Below are 18257 nucleotides of genomic sequence, written 5' to 3' on the forward strand. Positions count from 1 at the left end.
TGTTTGTTTTTTTTGACCTTGGTGTTATCAGCACCGTGCTCTAACCGAGTGAGCAAACTGACCAGCCCTCAAATTACCTTTCTTGTGTTATGCACTTTCATGTTAACGCTCAGAGTTGCTTAAATCATTAATCTGTAACATTTAAACCGGGTATGACAACCTTTTGCCATTATGACTTAAATGCCATTTTGTCCATTTTTTTAAATATATGTTGTTTATCTTAATTTTCAAGGTGCTAGTAGATTACAAAATTGTTTATCAGTTGATTAGTGAGTTGCTTCCTTTGTTTGGCAAGTTCCTCCTAAGTAGGTGGAAGTAGGTAGTGGGTGCCTGCAAGATCCTTCCTGCCCCCTTTCTGTCTCTTCCACAGCCGTGTCATGGCACAGCCCTCTTATTTACCTAACTCAAATGTCCTGCCATTTGCAATTAAGGTTAGGGAAGGGATTCAAAATACCATAGTCAAAAAATCATCGTATTCAGTCTTCCCCCATGAACGAAGATCAACGTAACGTGTTAGTCTACCTAGATTTCTCTGTCAGACTGTCAGGATTCTAAGGGAATAAGCCACTAGATCAATTTTGATGAAGGGAAACAGGAAAAAGTTGAGAACCTAAGCATTATAGATTTTTGACCAAGTACACCTGCATGTTTACCTTATTTAAGCCTTAAGACACAGTCCAGCTGGTAGTTATTGTCATAATTTTCGATTAACTCGCTCAGGAACTAGCTAGTTAAGTAGCAGAGTCAACATTCAATCTGATTCTGGCTCTGTCTGAAGCTTTTGAGTAAAATTCTTACCCCAAAAGGGGTAACTTTAGAAGACGTAAATGTGTTGCTGATCTGTAAAATGTTTATGTTTTTCCAAGCTAGGTACTTTATTTTGTGTACAACCGTGTTTTTATAAATATCCCCCCCCAATTCAGATTCATATTATCTTTTAATTCCATTTTTCCACGAACTTTTTGAAGTACCCTCGTGTGTGTGTGTGTGTGTGTGTGTGTGTGTGTGTGTGTATGTGTGAGATTTTGTCACATGTTCCTAATTTTGGTAGGATAGGTAAATAAAGCTATTTAGTGTTCCATAATTATTGTTCTGTAATTCTCTGTGTTCTTATAAGTATTGTGGCTTATCTAGTAATGATATACTGTGTCTTCTTCCTTTAACAAGTGATGCAATCTGTGGTTTGAACACTAGACAATCTTGTAAGGGAATGGGGTCAGGTTTGAGAGTTTGGTAGTTGATTCATCCTTGGTTCACATCTTAGCTCTGTCACATTTTAAGGGTTTAGCCTTGGACAAGATACTTAACTTTTCTTAGTTTCAGTTTCTGATTATCTAGAATGGAGATGATTCACTTAAATATTCTCCTGCACCCTTGTTTTCTTCAGGGTATTTAATTAAGAAGGTGTTCTGTCTTAGTGTTTGTGTATTATTTCACTGGGTATTTAAAATATATTTGGGAGAATTCCAACAGTATACTATTCTAAATGTCTTCCTGAGTTATTAAGATTAAAAAAGAGATGATGTACATAAAGTGGCAAACAATGCTTACTATATAGTAGTTATTCAATAAATGTTAATTTTCTTATTTTCTCCCTTCTGTTAATAAAGCCAATTTTGTCCAATTTTCTTTTAGATATGATGCTCTCTTATAGTATCATAGATGTTCTCTTATAGTTCAGTTAAATTATGAATTGAAAAAATTTTCTCTGGACAGTATTCCATTTGAACCCTCAGATTTGGAGATAAGAGCAGAATATTTAGTCATATCATGCATCTTTCTTAAAGTTTAAAAAGATAGGATATAAGGAAATGTCCATCATTATGCCAAATTTTAAGCAACAGTTTTTGTTTTATTTTATTTTTATTTTTTATTTTTTGCTATATGTATTCTCTTTAATTGAAGGATTTCTTAATGAATTTTAAGTACATAAAATACACTAATTTTAAACATAAAGTGTTTTCAAAATATGTGTATATTGGTTTAACATCAATAAAACTACCACCCACATCAACATAAAACACTTATTTTACATATGAATGTCATGTTATTTATCACATAAGTCTCTTAAATGTTGCATCCTGTCATTGTATGTTTTGTAAATATAAACTATCTTGTTATATGCTTGGATTCTGTCTAATAAAAATGTTGCTCTCTTTCTGACTTATAATTTCCATTAGATTCATATTATCTTTCAATTTTATTTTTCTATGAACTTTTGGTACTTTGGTAACTCCAGGTACTTTGAAGTACCCTAGTACCTTTAAGCCCTTTTATCGTTTGTTTTACACAAATGAATTACAAGGTAGAAACTGATTTTTGACCCAATATGAATCTTTGTAGTAAGAATACTTAACCAGTTTATGGGTATGATAATTTATCTGTACCTCTGTCAATTTATTTTATGCTAATTTTAATGTTTCCTTGCTGTTTTTCTTTTTCTTTTTTTTTTTTTCCGGTGGCTGGCTGGTATGGGGATCCGAACCCTTAACCTTGGTGTTATAAGGCTGTGCTCTAACTTGCTGTTTTTCTTTTGCTTATACAATCCAAAATATTGGAATGTATATGTTTTATTTTTGACTGCAACACTTATCTCAATATGAAACTTATTTATATTGTTACTGAACCCAAGTCTGGCTGCCTGCCCCATACAAAAACCTTGGTTTGGCGTGGCTTGCCAAAATCTGTTACCCAAAGGCATTCAGCTCTTGGCTTAGGCTCGCCAAAATCTGTGACCCACCCCAACTCTAGTTGCCAGCCCCAAATGAAAAACAACCCGAAAGTCAAATTATTGATGGAATAGGAGAATTGCCAGACTAAAACCATCTCAAAGACTCAGTTTTACTATGGATTTTTAAAGAAGTGGTTGAGGGAATGAAATGTGGGGAGTGGAAAGGACGAAGGGAGATGTGAGCTATGAGGGCTCTGAGCAGGAGCCAGAGGCAAGGTCTCCCCAAGGCTCAATCTGGTTTCTGTTCCCATCCTTGGTGTTATTTTAGGGTTGTGCTGGATTTTGATGAGCTTCAGGGTGGAATCCATATAGCTTTTATTGATACATTTTTTGGTTTTCTGGGACCAGGATAATTTGTGTCTTGTGACAAGTTTGCAATTACAGGCTAACTGAAAAACATTAATTCTTTCATACAATTGCCTCCCTCAGTTTATGTTCTCTGTTTGCTGCAGTAAATCATTCAGCAAACTTTTCAGGGAAGGTTCTTGGTTGACATATTCTCTTAACCTCTGCATATTTGAGAATGTCTTCCATTTGCCCTTGTACAGAAATGATAACTTGGCAGGGTGTATAATTCTTGGCTCAAAACTATTTTCCCTTAAAACTCTGTAGATATTGTTCCATTGTCTTCTGGCATTTAGAGTTGCAAGAGAAAAATCTGAGGTCAGCCTGACTTTTGCCCCTTTAGAGGTAACTTGCTTTCTCTGTCTGGATACTTGGAGAATTTTTTCTTTATCCTTGAAATTTAAAAATGTCAACAGATTATGTCTAGGTGTTGCTTTTTTTTCATTGACTTTTAGAGGTACCCTGTGTGCCTTTTCCATTTGTAGATCTAGTGTGTTCAACTTTGGAAAATTTTCTTCAATTAGCTCCTTAATTACTGTGTCAGCTCTATTTGCTCTGTATTCTGTTTCAGGCATTCCTGTTCTGTGTAGATTGTATCTCCTGGACCGGGCCCTCTAGGTCTCTCTTTTTCTCCTCTTTTCTTGTCTTGATTTCTTTCCCCTTTTTCTTTGCATTCTGTGAGATTTTCTCTTGTTTTGCATTTACTTCAGTAATTTGATTTTGTGGACAATCCAGCTTGTATCTTCTCTCTATTAACTCTCTTCAACACCATGATAGATTTCAAACTCTCTGCCCATCCCTTCTCCAACAGTGGGTATAGTTTGTTAAACTCCCTTGTTATACAATTCCTAAATCTTTCTATAGCTTCTGTTTCGGGCGCTACAACTATTTCAAGAGGAGGCATTTTCTCGATTACTTATCTCTGTTCCTTTCTTCTGAACTGCAGTACTATGACCTTTTCAATAGCTCTTCTTAGCAAAGAGGACCAAAAACGAAAATTCTGAGCAACAGTTTTTTTAAATTTTTTTTAAATTTTTTTTTTTACTTTTATTTATTTATTTATTTATTTATTTTTTAAATTTTATTTTGTCGATATACATTGTAGCTGATTAATGCTACCCATCACCAAAACCTCCCTCCCTTCTCCCTCCCCCCTCCCCCCCAACCATGTCCTTTCTGTTTGTTTGTTGTATCAACTTCAAATAATTGTGGTTGTTATATCTTCTTCCCCCCCCCCCCCCCCCCCGGTTTGTGTGTGTATGTGTGTATGTGTGTGTGTGAATTTATATATTAATTTTTAGCTCCCACCAATAAGTGAGAACATGTGGTATTTCTCTTTCTGTGCCTGACTTGTTTCACTTAATATAATTCTCTCGAGGCTGAGCAACAGTTTTTAAGCTGGGCACCTTAGCACCCTAGAAGACAGGGCCTGCTCCGTGCATGCCTGCCATAACCCTTGAAAATGGTTAGAATGAGCAGAAAGTCTTGGAGCCTTGGCATGTATAATTATTTCATTTTGAGCTACTGGAATTTAATTTTACTAAAATTGTATGAGAAACATGGATTATTATAAAGAATAAAGCTTCCAGATGTGTTTGACTCACTTTTGAATCCCCTCTATTATACTTACAATGAGTACAGATCATGTGATTTACTACAGATTTAAAAAATAAACTTATGGGATTCACATTCATAGATTTCTGATCATGTGACTCAGCTTTAGGGAAGTTTTAATAATTAAGGATTCATGAGTACCTGAATTATGATCCAGCTTTTTGTAGGGAATTTGTTCATTTTTAATTATTTACCTACTTTATTTTCCCTTGATTCTCTTTCTATTTCTTATATAATACATGTTGATATAAAAGTCAGTGAATCTAGATGAGAAAAAAGAAGTAATCTATAATTTTCACCACCTAAAAAACTGTATTTTAGCAAGTGTACTTCCTTTCTTTTTAAGTACAGTTTTTCCCCCAAAGGAGATCATATTATAACATTGTTTTTAACAAGATTATTCATTTATTAATTTATTCTTTGATAATTTATACTTATACTTTAATGACTATATTAGTTATTATATCACATGGATATCATAATTTGCTTAGCCAGTTCTTCATTATTGAACATTTAGATTGTTTTCTGCTTTTCATTATGGTAAATAATGGATCAATAAACATCTTTGCAGTGTCTGTACATGTCCATTATTATTTGTTTAAATAGATTTGCTGGGTCAAAGGGCATGTACAACATTTTGTGGTTTCTTCTGTTTGTATTCTATTAAAACTCACATTACTACCCACTCATCCTTCATATAATTTCAAATAATTTGCTACTAGTTCCTAGTTATTAGTTTATGAATTTGAATATCAAAATAATTTTCTTCATTGTTTTCTTGCCTTATTTTTTAAATGTGTTTTTCTGGCACAGCAAGAAGTGGTGGAGAGTAAGTTAAATCTCACTTTGTACTCTCCATTCAAATGTACTAGATATAATGCACCACTAATAAAAGCTTAAATTGCATAACCTTTTTGCCATTTTTAATATAACCTATAACAGAGTAGCAATCTTAAACAGTGTTGTTTCTGTTCAGTAGACAGAAAACCAACTGTGTGATGTGCAAGGTGTCCAAAATTAAAACAGAAAGTTTTTCATCTTGTTCCATTTCAAGCACAGAGATCCAGCTGTGATAAAATGGAAACAACAATTTTGGTGCTAAGCATCTTGAAATAAGAGAACCATAGTGCATTTGAAAGGAGAGCTAGGAAAGACTCCCCTCATTTGCATTATTGTCCTATATCCTGTTTTCTTGAACCTGACCTACCTATTGCAACATAAACTTATTTTTCCTCTAAAAAGAGTTTAAACTACAGAATTTAATGCTTTTTAAGTGAGAAAGTAAAAAAGATATAGTCCATGTTAAAGAACTTCATTTAAGTTTCTGAATATTAAGTTACTCAGTCTAGATTTTTGCACAGTTTTTAAGAAATGCATTGAGATAGAAACAGTATGTTTTCCTCAATTTGTATATATGAGGGTATTTCAAAAATTTCGTGGAAAAATATAATTAGTACTAATCTTTCTAAGTGTTTACAATGATTTTAAATGATATAAAACCTGAGAGATAATCTTCATTTTCAAAAAATATAGTAATGCATTGTTTCCTCTGTTTCTGGTCCTTACTTATACATTTTAAGCCATATTCATATGAACATTTTTTTCCCCTGGAATACTGTGTTGAGATAAACATTTACAGTACCTTGTTTCAATTCTATTTTGAACAGTCACGGTATTGAAGTCAGTTTACTGTTGTCTTCTTCAGGAAGGTTTGAAGAGAAGTCAAATACCTAGATTGATGTTTTTTGTATGTTTAAAAAAAAACTTCTATTTACATCATGTAGCAATTAGCAGGAACAAGTTTTGCAAGAGTCAGTATAGAGAGACTTGCATCTTACCTCCTACTGAATTGTCTTCCTTATATGGCTTCATTGTTTTGTTTGGAATAACTTCCAAGGGTGTTAGTCAAGTTCAGATTTAAGTTTAAAAATATGTTCTTTGTTGGAATGATAATTGGATTTTCGTAACGCAACTGTGAGTTAGTAGTTAAGTCTTAGATTGGATTATTGTGAAATAACTGTATTTACTGCAGGTTTTATATGGGATTATGATGTGATTTCTTTCACATACAACTGTTAATTAATGATACTTTTATTCCCTTTTCTTCCCTATTACAATATTAAAGACAAAAAAAGAAACTTTATTAAGGTTTAACTTAATTTGATTTTCTGTGGTCTTTTTTGTTATTTGGAATTTCTGAGAAACTTTTTGATAGCAAAATAGAAAGTGATAACTTTTAGCTTTTCAGGTTGATTGAATAATTGACAGTATCTCAACTCTAACTGGTTACTCAGAAATACAAGTGGGTATCCCTTTCTCCACTGATGGGCGCCCAGTTTCAGTGTTACAAGAGAAGGAAAATAATCTTCCAAAGATTTGGGTTCTGTGTGAGAAATTCTGTGGTCTTTGGTATACAAATTTGAGATCTGCAGTTTTCCATTGGGAGCTAAAGAGTGAAGAACCTCCAAGGCAACAGGACCCAGTCATTGTGTACAGAGATGAAAGTCCATTATGCTGCTAAAGAACCTATCTTTATGACTTCTTTCTCCTAGATCCTTTCTATCCCTTCTCAAAACTCGAAACACACAAAAAACCATTATCCTAGAGCTATTTGAAACAAAATTCAGTTTCAGTGCTTTGCCTGTATCCTTGTTCCTGCTGTGGCATATTTTCAAAACGTTCTTATTTCTAGATTTCTCAAGCCCTCTCATGTAAGTGTTTTGTGTATGCTGTTGCCTAGAGACAGCATGATATAGTTAAAAGAGAAAGATCCAACTCGTACATAAGTCACATAAGGACTGTTATAAGTGATTTATCTTCTCTAGAGTTTAGATTCCTTATGTATAAAAAAGGGTAGGTATGTAAAGAGCTATTGTGTGCTTCCAGGACTCTGACAAACAGGGTAAGAAAGTACTCAATAAATGTTAATCCCTCCGCAAGGGACACCCCAGCAGACACTCCATCCAACCCTCACCCTTACCACATACACATAGTTAGTGGGTAGAATTAAAAAGATGAAGAAGTCCCTTATAGGCAGGAAGCAATACCCATATTTTCTCTCTTTGCTGTCTTTAGTATCAGACAACCAGGACAGGGGAACACCACCAGCACAGCCAAAAATCATCCATCCTTAGAGACTGACACTTGTCTTGACATGATACTAGCCCACTTTGTTTTCATGCCATAAAGTGGTCTGTCTATACATCCTTGCAACTAAATCTTCGTGTACCGCCTTATTTCGTTAGTATGAATATTGGTTTGTCAAAGGGAATGTATATTTCTAAGGCTTTTAATAATAGCATTTCTAAGTAGCCTTCCAAAAAGGTCGTGGAACTATAATTCCAACATTCTTTGATGTTGTTGAAGGTGAGTCATCTTTCAAAGTGATACATTTAAAATTCTTTTCATTGCTAACTATAGTAATACATTAAAGGACAGTTAAGTCTCCATTTTCATTCATAACACAGAAATATTTTCAAAATGGAGCACCTTTGCTGCCCTTGAGCCTTCATTACTAATTACATATAATAGGTTTTCCTCTTAGAGGGAAGTTTTGTTGTGAATTTTGTCACATCTTAGAAAGAAGATAGCAATGCCAACCATTTCATATTTGGTAGAGACTGAATTAATTTGTTAGTGACCTTTTTTAGAAGTGATTTCTCAATTTTTTGTGTTGCTTTTAATAGAGACTAGTACTTCACAGAGTTTACTGAAATCATTGCCTGGGGTAGATTTCTCTGAGCACAACAGAGAGAAAGCTGATCTAAAAGTTTATTGACATCATTGTAGATTAGCCATGTTCTTAATGATAAAGCTTCCCAGAACCCATGGCCTAGCTTATCAGGACCTGACACATGGTATTAGCATATTGCCATCCTACTACTCAGGTTAAAAACAAGACTGGTTCCCTTTAAAAAATGAAATCGTTTTCTTCACAACAGTTTGCTCTTATTTCTAACAGGAAAGGAACACTTTTTTTCAATTTTTTAAAAATAAAAATTTATTTGCATGGTTTTTGGATTTTATGGCATGGACTTGTTAAAGTTTATTAAAACTACAGGGAAATATGAAGAAAAACATACAAATCACTTTAAATCCCACTGCCCTGTGACACTGTGAACCTATGAATGTTTGGTGACATTCTGTGCATTCACACTGTGGTGCAGCCATCACCACCGTACACCTCTGGAATGTTTGCATCTTCCAAAAACTGAACTCTGTACTCATTGAGCGATAACTGTCCACCCCCCCCACCCCCCACCCAGGTCTGGCAAACACAACCTAACCTTTTTCACTTTGTACTGAAATACTGAAAAGTATTTCATACAGAAAAGTGCACATATCACGAGTACACTGACAAACCAAAATACACCATCAGGAAAGGAATGTTTTTAAGTGTTAATGTAGAGGTTCCTTTTTTTTCTTTTTGCAGAGCCAGTTGCCTATGTTCTTTCTAATGGTATAGATTTACCTCCTCTTAACCGTCATGTAATTTCTTTTTTGTTTGTTTTTGTTTTTGCTTGGCAGCTGGCTGGTACAGGGACTGGACCTTGGTGTTATCAGTACCACACTCTAACCATCTGAGCTAACAAACAGGCCAGCCCCGTCCTGTGATTTCAATTGATTATGTTCTGTAGACTGATGAGTGACTAGCTCAGAGCTAGCAAGGCTGTAGCCCAGAGCATAATAAAGCACCGTGCAGTAGTGCAGTACGTCACAAGGTTTTTGCATAGGGCTTAGTCAAGGCTTTTGGACCCGCCCTCAGTTGCACCTTGTGCTATATTAGTACTTCTCAGACAGGAAGAATTTTCTTTTGCTGGCGTAGCTTGTCTGGTTACCTTCAGGGTAAGTGTGTACAGTTCTTGTATACATATAAGTTTCTCTTGTTTAACTTCATATGACTCTTATTTGATTCAGTATCTTTTGAAATTTTGGGCATTAAAAAAAACAAACTTAGGAAATAAAAGTAGAATGATCCAGTATAATGTACAACTTCTTTATAGTTTGCAAAGATATGAATTCGTGCAAAACTTGGAAGTGTCTTAAGTTTCAGAAATTACATTTTATTTGTTGTAATTTTAAGAGTTTCTTGTTTGACATGAGATGTTAAGAAAAAGTAAAGTACCTTCAGAAATCTCTTTCCAAGTTGGGAGAAGACACTGTAAGATCTGATTTTGTTGTTCATTCAGTTGCTGTGTGACTCAGTTTTGCTGATAGCCACATGCTTTGTGTCACTCGGATTAGGAACAATTTACTATGGCTAGTAATAAGGATTATTGATTTTTATTTTGTGCCTGCAAGCTTTGCCCGGGATATAATTAATGGGATTATACTAGTAGGTTTTATGAATTGATAAAAGCTGTATTATTGATTTATAACAAATTGTGTATTGAAAATTTAGATTCGAACATGGATATTAAAAAACAGACACGTATGTTACAGTAAAAGTCTAGAATATTATGGCTAAGTTAGATTTAAATATTTGAATTCTCCACACTTTAGATAGTTCTTTTTCTTTTCTTTAAATTAGAAAAATTAGATCATGCAGCAGACTGTTTCTTAAAGCAGTTTGCTTTATCTGTTGGCAGCTTGTATCCAAGCCCTGCATCTCTGGATATTGTTTACCACCTATGCTGTTGTTCTAGGACAAATTCAAGGACAGAATTCAGAGTGCCATAAGGGTCATCAGTATAAATTACTCAATTCTCATGTGCCTTGGTTTACTTGTCTTGAAAAATGCTATTAGATATTAGAGGCAGTGAGGGTGGGAAGGATAGAGGAATAAACGCTAAGCTCTGAAATTGTTTATTTTCATAAGTATCTATAAAATTCTGACCGAGAAGCTGTTTTATCATTTAAGAAAATTGGTACAAATTGCCAATTTTTACATAACTACTGTTTGATATCTATTTTTTCTCTCTTTCCTCTAACACCATCTTCTTCCCCTCCCATCTTTTGCTGTTCAGTTTCGTTTTTGTTTTATGTCAGTATCGAGAAGGTTTCACTTTCCAGTTTGTGTATTTTTTTTTCACTGCTAAATTTAAAATCTGATTAGGGAGAATTATTTAAATGCCCCAAGAAAATGATTACACCCTACAGAAAAAATACACTTATAGTTTAATTTTCCACGTGCTAATCACCCTAAGTGACATTTTTAAAAACCCAAGCTGAAGACAAATAATGCAGGTTGCTGATAAGTGCAGTAAAAATTGATTCATCATGGATGTTAGTACTATTGTTGATACCTTGTCCATATTATATTAATATATACCTTTTTTGTGCAAGTAATACACAGTTTACCATTCAATATTTTATTACCTTATTGGTGCAGTTTACATGTTTCTGCAAGTATAAAAATTAAAGCAGACACAACTTTTAAAGCTATAATAACAAATTTAATCTTTTTTCACTTTCCTATAAGACAGATTAAGTAGGCCTTTAAAAATGCTGTTTGCATACAAATACTTTAACACTTGTTTTAAAGCAAGTAAATTTCTTTCATGTAGACACACCAATTTTCATTAATTGATTTGTAAACTATCATCTCAGAATGAAATAACATGTTAACTAAAATTTTCAATTGATTAAGTTTGTGCTGTTTAAGTGAAATTCTTCTTACCTCTTGCTTCAGTCTTTAGCCTTGTCCTACATACTCCTTGTAATGAACAGTTATAGTAGAGACCTTATACTGAAAGCACATAAAGTATTTTCCATTTTCTGTATTTTCCAGTCCACTTTTAAAGATTCCAAAGACTTAAAACTTTTTGAAAAAACTTCCTTTGAAGAGAGTTCATAGTTCAAGGGTAGTATTTTCTATTTTTGAACACATCTTCTACACTTGATGTGTTTTTTCCAGCAGCTCTTCTCTTGAAGCATTTGCAACAGATGACTGTTGGCAAAGTAAGCCAGAACTTTATATATCAGGTATAGGTTTACAAGTCTGTTGGTTTAAAAATACCCTGCCCTAATTTTCAGTGTCTTCCTTTGAATAATGCCAAAATGTTGACATTTATGCTTTCGTCTTTACACTTTTATAATGATACAGACTTCGGAGTGATTTTTGCATAAGGACCGCAATATCACTTCATGTGAGATCATTTTTGAACAAGGGTAATAAATTCTGATCGACTGCCAGTGAGAATTGGAAATGGAAGATCTTCAGTTGAAACTTGCACGAGCTGTTTCTTTACTTATCAAAAAACAAACAAACAAAAAGGCCTAAAATTGGCCATTATCAAATTTCTGATCACTCTTTGTCTTTGTTTTGTTTAAATAAAATTTGAAGAGACCATGAGAGAGGTGCTTATTCTTTTATTTACTAATACTGGCTTTTTTCTCTTTTTAAAAAATTAAAAATGAATGCTGAAAAAAAAGCCATACTTAGGGGTAGAGGCTAGAGAGGAACTGTGTTTCTTGACTGTGTGTAACAAAAAGATCTTGGATTCCCAGATATTAAAATGTATTTAGTTCTTTACCACTTGAATTCCATTTTCTTTTGAGCTTTTCAAACTTTTCACAGATTATGTGTTATTTTTGTAAACTCTGCTGTACTTTACCACGTTCTTTTTCAAGCTTAATAAAATGGCTTTATTATTATTATTTTTTGTAACTGGTGAGGGGATCATAACCCTCGGCTTGGTGTTGCCCGCACCGCGCTCAGCCAGTGAGTGCACCGGCCATCCCTACACAGGATCCGAACCCGCGGCCTCGGCGCTCCCAGCGCTGCACTCTCCCGAGTGAGCCACGGGGTCGGCCCTAAAATGGCTTATGATTTGGTTTCTATAAATGAAGAAACAGACTTGCAAGCGGCTTCTGTGGTACTTTCCTTGAAGATAGATGACTGTTACAGAAAGACGTTAGACTAAGGAAAGTTTACTTAAATTTGACTATAATTATCTAAAGACTGCTACTACTGCTACATCTGTACAGCTGTAGACACTACATTATTTCTCAGATGTGAACAATCGCAAGTGTCATCTTACTATTTGGAAATACTGTTTACTCACTTCTAAGATGCCATCAATGATCAATCCACCAACTTACTTGCAGCCTTTCTGGGAGCAGGGAGAAAAGACGTTTCTCAATTTCATGGACTTAAAATGGAAGAGGGAAGTGGGCTGGATTTTAGGTTTGAGAAAATTTGACATATCTGTTCTAACACCTTTTGATTATAAAGAACACAGATCTAATGCCTAACCTCTTATTAGAGATCTGTTTAGGAAACAGATCTCTACCCCTCCTCCTTCAGCTAAGTTGCTCTTTTATTTAATTTTTTGGGGTGGCTGGCCAGTATGGGGATCTGAACCCGGGACCTTGATGTGATAAGGCTGCGCTCTAACCAACTGAGCTAACTGGCCAGCCCGCAAGTTGCCCTTTTAAATGGTGCTTTGATTACAAAATTTTGCTTATCTGGAATAAAGTTAAAGTCGAGTCATTGTGGAACAACAATAAATTAGTAATTTTCCCTGAGATATAGACTGCAAAAACGAAAAAAATTAGCATAATGATGAGGGATATTTTTAAAACTGCATCTTTTGGCTTAATGAATAGGTATGTATAAACTTCACCCAAACCCCAAAATATTCATTCAGTTGACAAACCCCGTCACATGTCTGTTTTGTGGCAGAGACTACGCTAGATTCAAATGCAGCTCAGATCGTAGTCATATCATATCACAAAATTAAAGATTTTAATATAAGAAGAAGAAAAAGAAAAATTGGACTTTTGTGCATTATATTTCTGCTGACTTTGTTCTATTCATTTTATTTATTTATTTTTTTGGTGGCTGGCTGGAACAAGCATCAAACCCTGGACCATGGTGTTATTACCACCACGCTGTAACCAACTGAGCTAACCAGCCAGCCCTACTTTGTTCTATTTATATATCCCTACATTCATTCAGTAGTAGCAACACATCATATTCCCACAAACTTCATCCTTACAGGTAGAGAAAATATTCTTGCATTAAGGCATTTTCTATTAAATATGTACTTCATCGTAAGTCTTTATTCAAATATTCTTAACACAATGAAAGTTCTTATAGAACTTCACATCCTCCATACAAAAATTTTAACCCAAAACTTTGCCAGATAGAGCAAAACCTTTGCCTATAATAACTTGGTATTTAAATCATACCAAAAAATACCACCTTAGGGCTGGCTGGTTAGCTCATCTCATTAGAGCACAGTGTCGTAACACTGAGGTCAAGGGTTCATATCCCCAAGGTTCTGATCCCCAGACCAGCCAGCTGCCAAAAAAAAAAAAAAAAAAAAAAAAAATATATATATATATATATATATGTATATATCACCTTAGTATATTATTAGTATACAGGAAGAGCCTGAAATTTATGTATGTCACGTGTACCTTTTTTTCTCTCTTTTGCTGTGACATCACCTGGGAAAATCCAGAAGATTGGATAATCAAGAAATGACTAATCGAGGGTCTGCTGTACATGTGAAAATGGTGGGTATTTGAATATTTCCAGTTCCATTTATTAAGGGTGAATCTTCACCACTTTCACCTTTGTCTCTAACCAGATAATTATGGGACTGAAACTTTATGCAGATCTTTCTTCACAATGCTTGATAAACACAATAGAACCTTAAATTCTTGTTGAATTTCAGACTATCTCTGAAATTTTTCTGCTTGAAATATAATGTGCATTAATAGTGCTTCTCAGCATATGAGGATTGCTCTATTCCTTTTTATGATAACTTTTCTTTGCTAAGCAACAACACAGTTAAATCATACAGTATGAAATATTTTATCTCAGGCCTCTGAATTAAAATGACGAGCATTCAAAATTTTAAGAAATACTTCTTGCATAGCAGTAAATTCATTGCATTTTATATGCTAGGATGAGGTAGGAAAAACATAGGCTTTGAAGTCAGAACTGGTGTCACATCTCAACTCCTTCCTTAATAGCTGTGGTGCCCTTGATCGAGGACAATAATCTCACCTTCAAGAGATGGATGTGGAAACCAGCCTCACGTTGTTCTTATTTATAGCTAATGAAAAAGTATGTGAAGTCCTAATTACACATAGTGAGCGCTCAGTAATTAATCTCCTGCATCATGTTAGTATTTTAACCATGTCTGTAGCATATTTATTTGTTTTTGTGGGAGAAAATATGTCTGTTCTCTGTTTTCAATTTTTAAAATTCTGTCTTTTAAAGAGGACAACAGCCCCGTGATCCCTCTTGTTTTGTCTTCCTATTCTTTTTGTTATTTCTCCTCTTTTTCTTTTTTTCATCCTTCTCTTTCTCTCTAACTTTCTTTTTCTGGTTTGAGCCTATAAACTAGGACATGGCTTAGCAAGCAAACAGCCTTGTCATATTTAATAAATGTCTTATTCAGCATAGACACAGTCTTTGTATCCATTGCATGATTATCATTTCATTCACTGGGATTGAGTATATATCTCTGATATGTAGTATTAAACCATCTAAAATTTATTTTATTGTTTGAGTTGATTTTTTTTAAAACCAAAATGAGTACAAATGATGTAGGAATCTCCAACCATAAAACCAATGTAATTTTTTGTTTGTTTTCCTGTTTTTGTCAGCTGGCCAGTACAAAACAATGTAATATTAGTGGTACCCTGTATATAATCTGTTGTTACTTGGGTCTTAGAACCCTTTAGCATGTGTCTCACAATTTACTCAAGCCATAATTGCTCAGACTGTTAATTCAATTTATTAATTTAATTATTTAATTTTTAACTAATTAATAATGGATACTTAGCACATCTGTATTATTGCAGTGATTGACATAATTTTTATCTTGGGTTCGCTTTTCTAAAAATGTTGATAGATCTTTTACATTGACAGCTCTGTACGGTGTTGTTCTCTGTGTTTACATCAGTTCCAAAGAGCTATTTCTCTCTTTCCTACATTAGACACTGCACTTTGACTCTTCCCTAGTGTCAGCATATCCAAATCCTGTTTCTCTTCGAAAACCTTGCTCTTTGGCTCTTAATTTGTTAGCCCCAGCAGAAGTAATCTCTGTTTCTGCTGTTTCTCTCTATTTATCTGGACATCTTGGCAATGTGTTGTTAGTTATTTGGGTTCCTATATTACAATCCATGTTAAAGAATATGTGTCTTGAGTATAAACTTTCATAGCTCTTACAGAACTGCTTAATGCAGTGCCTTATACTAATTGACTGTATATGGTGAATGAATGAATGAAAGAATTTGGCCTACACTACCTTAATGTGGAGACAGGCCAAATATGTGGTAGGCAGGGGAGATGGTTGTCGTTAAAATGTAGTAATGCATAGTCTTCCAAATAAATTATAGAACGATCTATGTGTGTGCGTAAAATACCACCAGTCTGAATAGGTGGCTTTAAATCTATACGTTTAGTGTAGTGTCATAAAAATTGTAGTGCCCACTCGTTTGTACCAGTGCAGTAATAAGGTCTTTTGCCTGTACCAAATACGAACAATGAAAAACCAAGAGAGACTATTTCCCTGACAGCATCTGTCTAAGATTCTTAAGTGATTTAAACAAATTTTTATGCGGGCCTTTTCCAGAAAAATACAGGATAATATTAAGGTAATTAAAAACTCACAGAGATGAGCATTATATATATATATATAAAAAGTATAAGTAATTTTTTAATCTTTTGTGAAAATATGAATTATACTATGTGTACATTGTGAGTTATACTAACCCTTAGTTTATTTTGTGTTTTATTTTTAGTTTAAGAATAACAATACATTATTACAAAGAAAATGCATTTGTGTGTCTTTCTTTTTTAATCAAAACTTAACATTATATTTTTAATCATAGTTTAAACAGAATTAAACTTTGAAGTTGTAATAATCTCTTCTTGGGAAGTATGATGATCATTGGCCTGGGATATTATCACTGGGTTGATAATACCAAGCCAAGCCCAGAAACCTGGTAACATGGAGATACTCATTTTTGTCTTATCCCAATGTATCCAAGTAATCTAACGTTGCTACTGAGTTGTCAATAAAATGTGGCATGACTTGGAAATCAGCTTCTTTGGAAATCATTACTCTTTGAATGTGGAATTAGACAGACGATTAAGAGATCATTTCATGTGTACAAATACAATATCTTAAAGATCAGTCAGAATAAATACATTTTAGGTCTTTCTTAGTCATCTTCGTGTTGATTCAGATTAGGCTCCAGCCACCTGACATGCTCTGATTCTTGTCAGGACGGCTTTGCTCCTTCCCCAACATTTCACATTATGGCCTTATTATAAAATGAATTTGTTTTCTTTTTATCACAAATGGAAATTTTTAGCTCCTTATTTATTTTCCATAAAATTGTATCATAATCAAATTGAAAAGGTTTTGGACAATTCAAAATAACTTGGCCTTCTTGTTACCAAACCAGGTATATTTTCGTCCACGAGGAATATGGAAGGGAGGGATTTGGAAAGGTAACAAATATATGTGACCTAGTTGCTCTTTGACATATTTCATGCAGTAGTCAGTCTTCCCTTGTATTTCTCAGACTGCATTCTAAAATATTTGAGTAAAATGCCCAACAGGTCAAGTTCCTGAGAAATACTTTTCATATACTTCAGTGACATAGTGTGTGTGTTGCCAGAGAAGAGTATATAATCCTAGGCAGGTATAATGATCATTTTTACATTTCATACACGTTTCTTCCACCCTGATGTGCTCTGTGGAGAAAGTAGCTGCTCTTTCATTCATGATTCCCACCGTTATTTCACTCCAATGCTGTTTGGGTATTTACTACTTATTTATCTGAAAATGAATGGTTGCATGTTGCACAGAAGCAGAACTACCAGTGCTTGTAGCCACTGGTTCCTTTTCATCCATACTGATTTAGAATAAACCTTCCTTGCAGTTGTTAGCTCAGCAGGAACCTGCCTCCTTTGAAGTGGTCTTGGTGTGATTCTCCTGAACATTATCTGAAACTTAAGGATGTGATTTGCTGGAGGCAGGACATCTTACTCAGTTTAGACACACTGGAATAAAATGTTTAATTTTCTTGGTGAAAATATATTCGGAGACATATATCCTCTGTTGCTTTCACTATAATGGGTTAGTTATTGAATCAAGCATGTGCTGATTACTATACATCTGCTAGTTCAGGCTCAGGTAAGAACAGAATTTAGTTGTCAGGAGATGAACTTACTAGCTGAGGTATTTGGAAGACAGCTACAGAAGTGATATTTCAAAACAGCAATGGTCCCTAAAACTCAATAGGAAAACAGTATAAGTACTGCTTATCTGATATCATACTCCTAGCATCTAGCAAAAGTGTGTGGCACAACGTAGACACATGGTAAATGTTTGTTAAGTAAACAAACGGATTAATGAATGAAAAAAGGGGAGCTGACCCGTGCCTCACTTGGGAGAGTGTGGAGCTGATAACACCAGGGCCCAGGGTTTGGACCCCCGCACCAGCCAGCCTCTGAAAAAAAAAAAAAAGAATAAAAAAGGAATGTAGGAACAAGTGCCTATTTGTCGTTCTCATCTATTAAAAATCATTATAAAATAAATATTTTGATAACCTTTGATCCAATGAAACTCTTTAAAGTCCAGTTAAATTAAAA

General features: G+C 34.4%; 1 protein-coding gene across 4 annotated transcripts in view; it reads left to right on the plus strand.

Moving 5' to 3' along the window:
* NT5C3A (5'-nucleotidase, cytosolic IIIA) overlaps window positions 1-18257 on the plus strand; it is a 55091-nt gene that overhangs the window by 26663 nt on the left and 10171 nt on the right. The window contains exons 1-2 of one of the 4 annotated variants that reach the window (XM_063107759.1): window positions 9480-9535; window positions 14101-14155. The exons of 1 other annotated variant lie outside the window; for it this stretch is intronic. In XM_063107759.1, coding sequence (XP_062963829.1) covers window positions 14120-14155 — 36 coding nt within the window. In that variant the 5' untranslated portion in view covers window positions 9480-9535; window positions 14101-14119. Of the gene's footprint in view, window positions 1-9479; window positions 9536-14100; window positions 14156-14617; window positions 14712-18257 lie in introns of those variants that run through there. 2 more of the 4 variants (XM_063107758.1, XM_063107760.1) reach the window with 2 other exon arrangements.

This window comes from Cynocephalus volans, chromosome 9 (assembly GCF_027409185.1).
Source record: "Cynocephalus volans isolate mCynVol1 chromosome 9, mCynVol1.pri, whole genome shotgun sequence".
Classification (NCBI taxonomy): domain Eukaryota; kingdom Metazoa; phylum Chordata; class Mammalia; order Dermoptera; family Cynocephalidae; genus Cynocephalus; species Cynocephalus volans.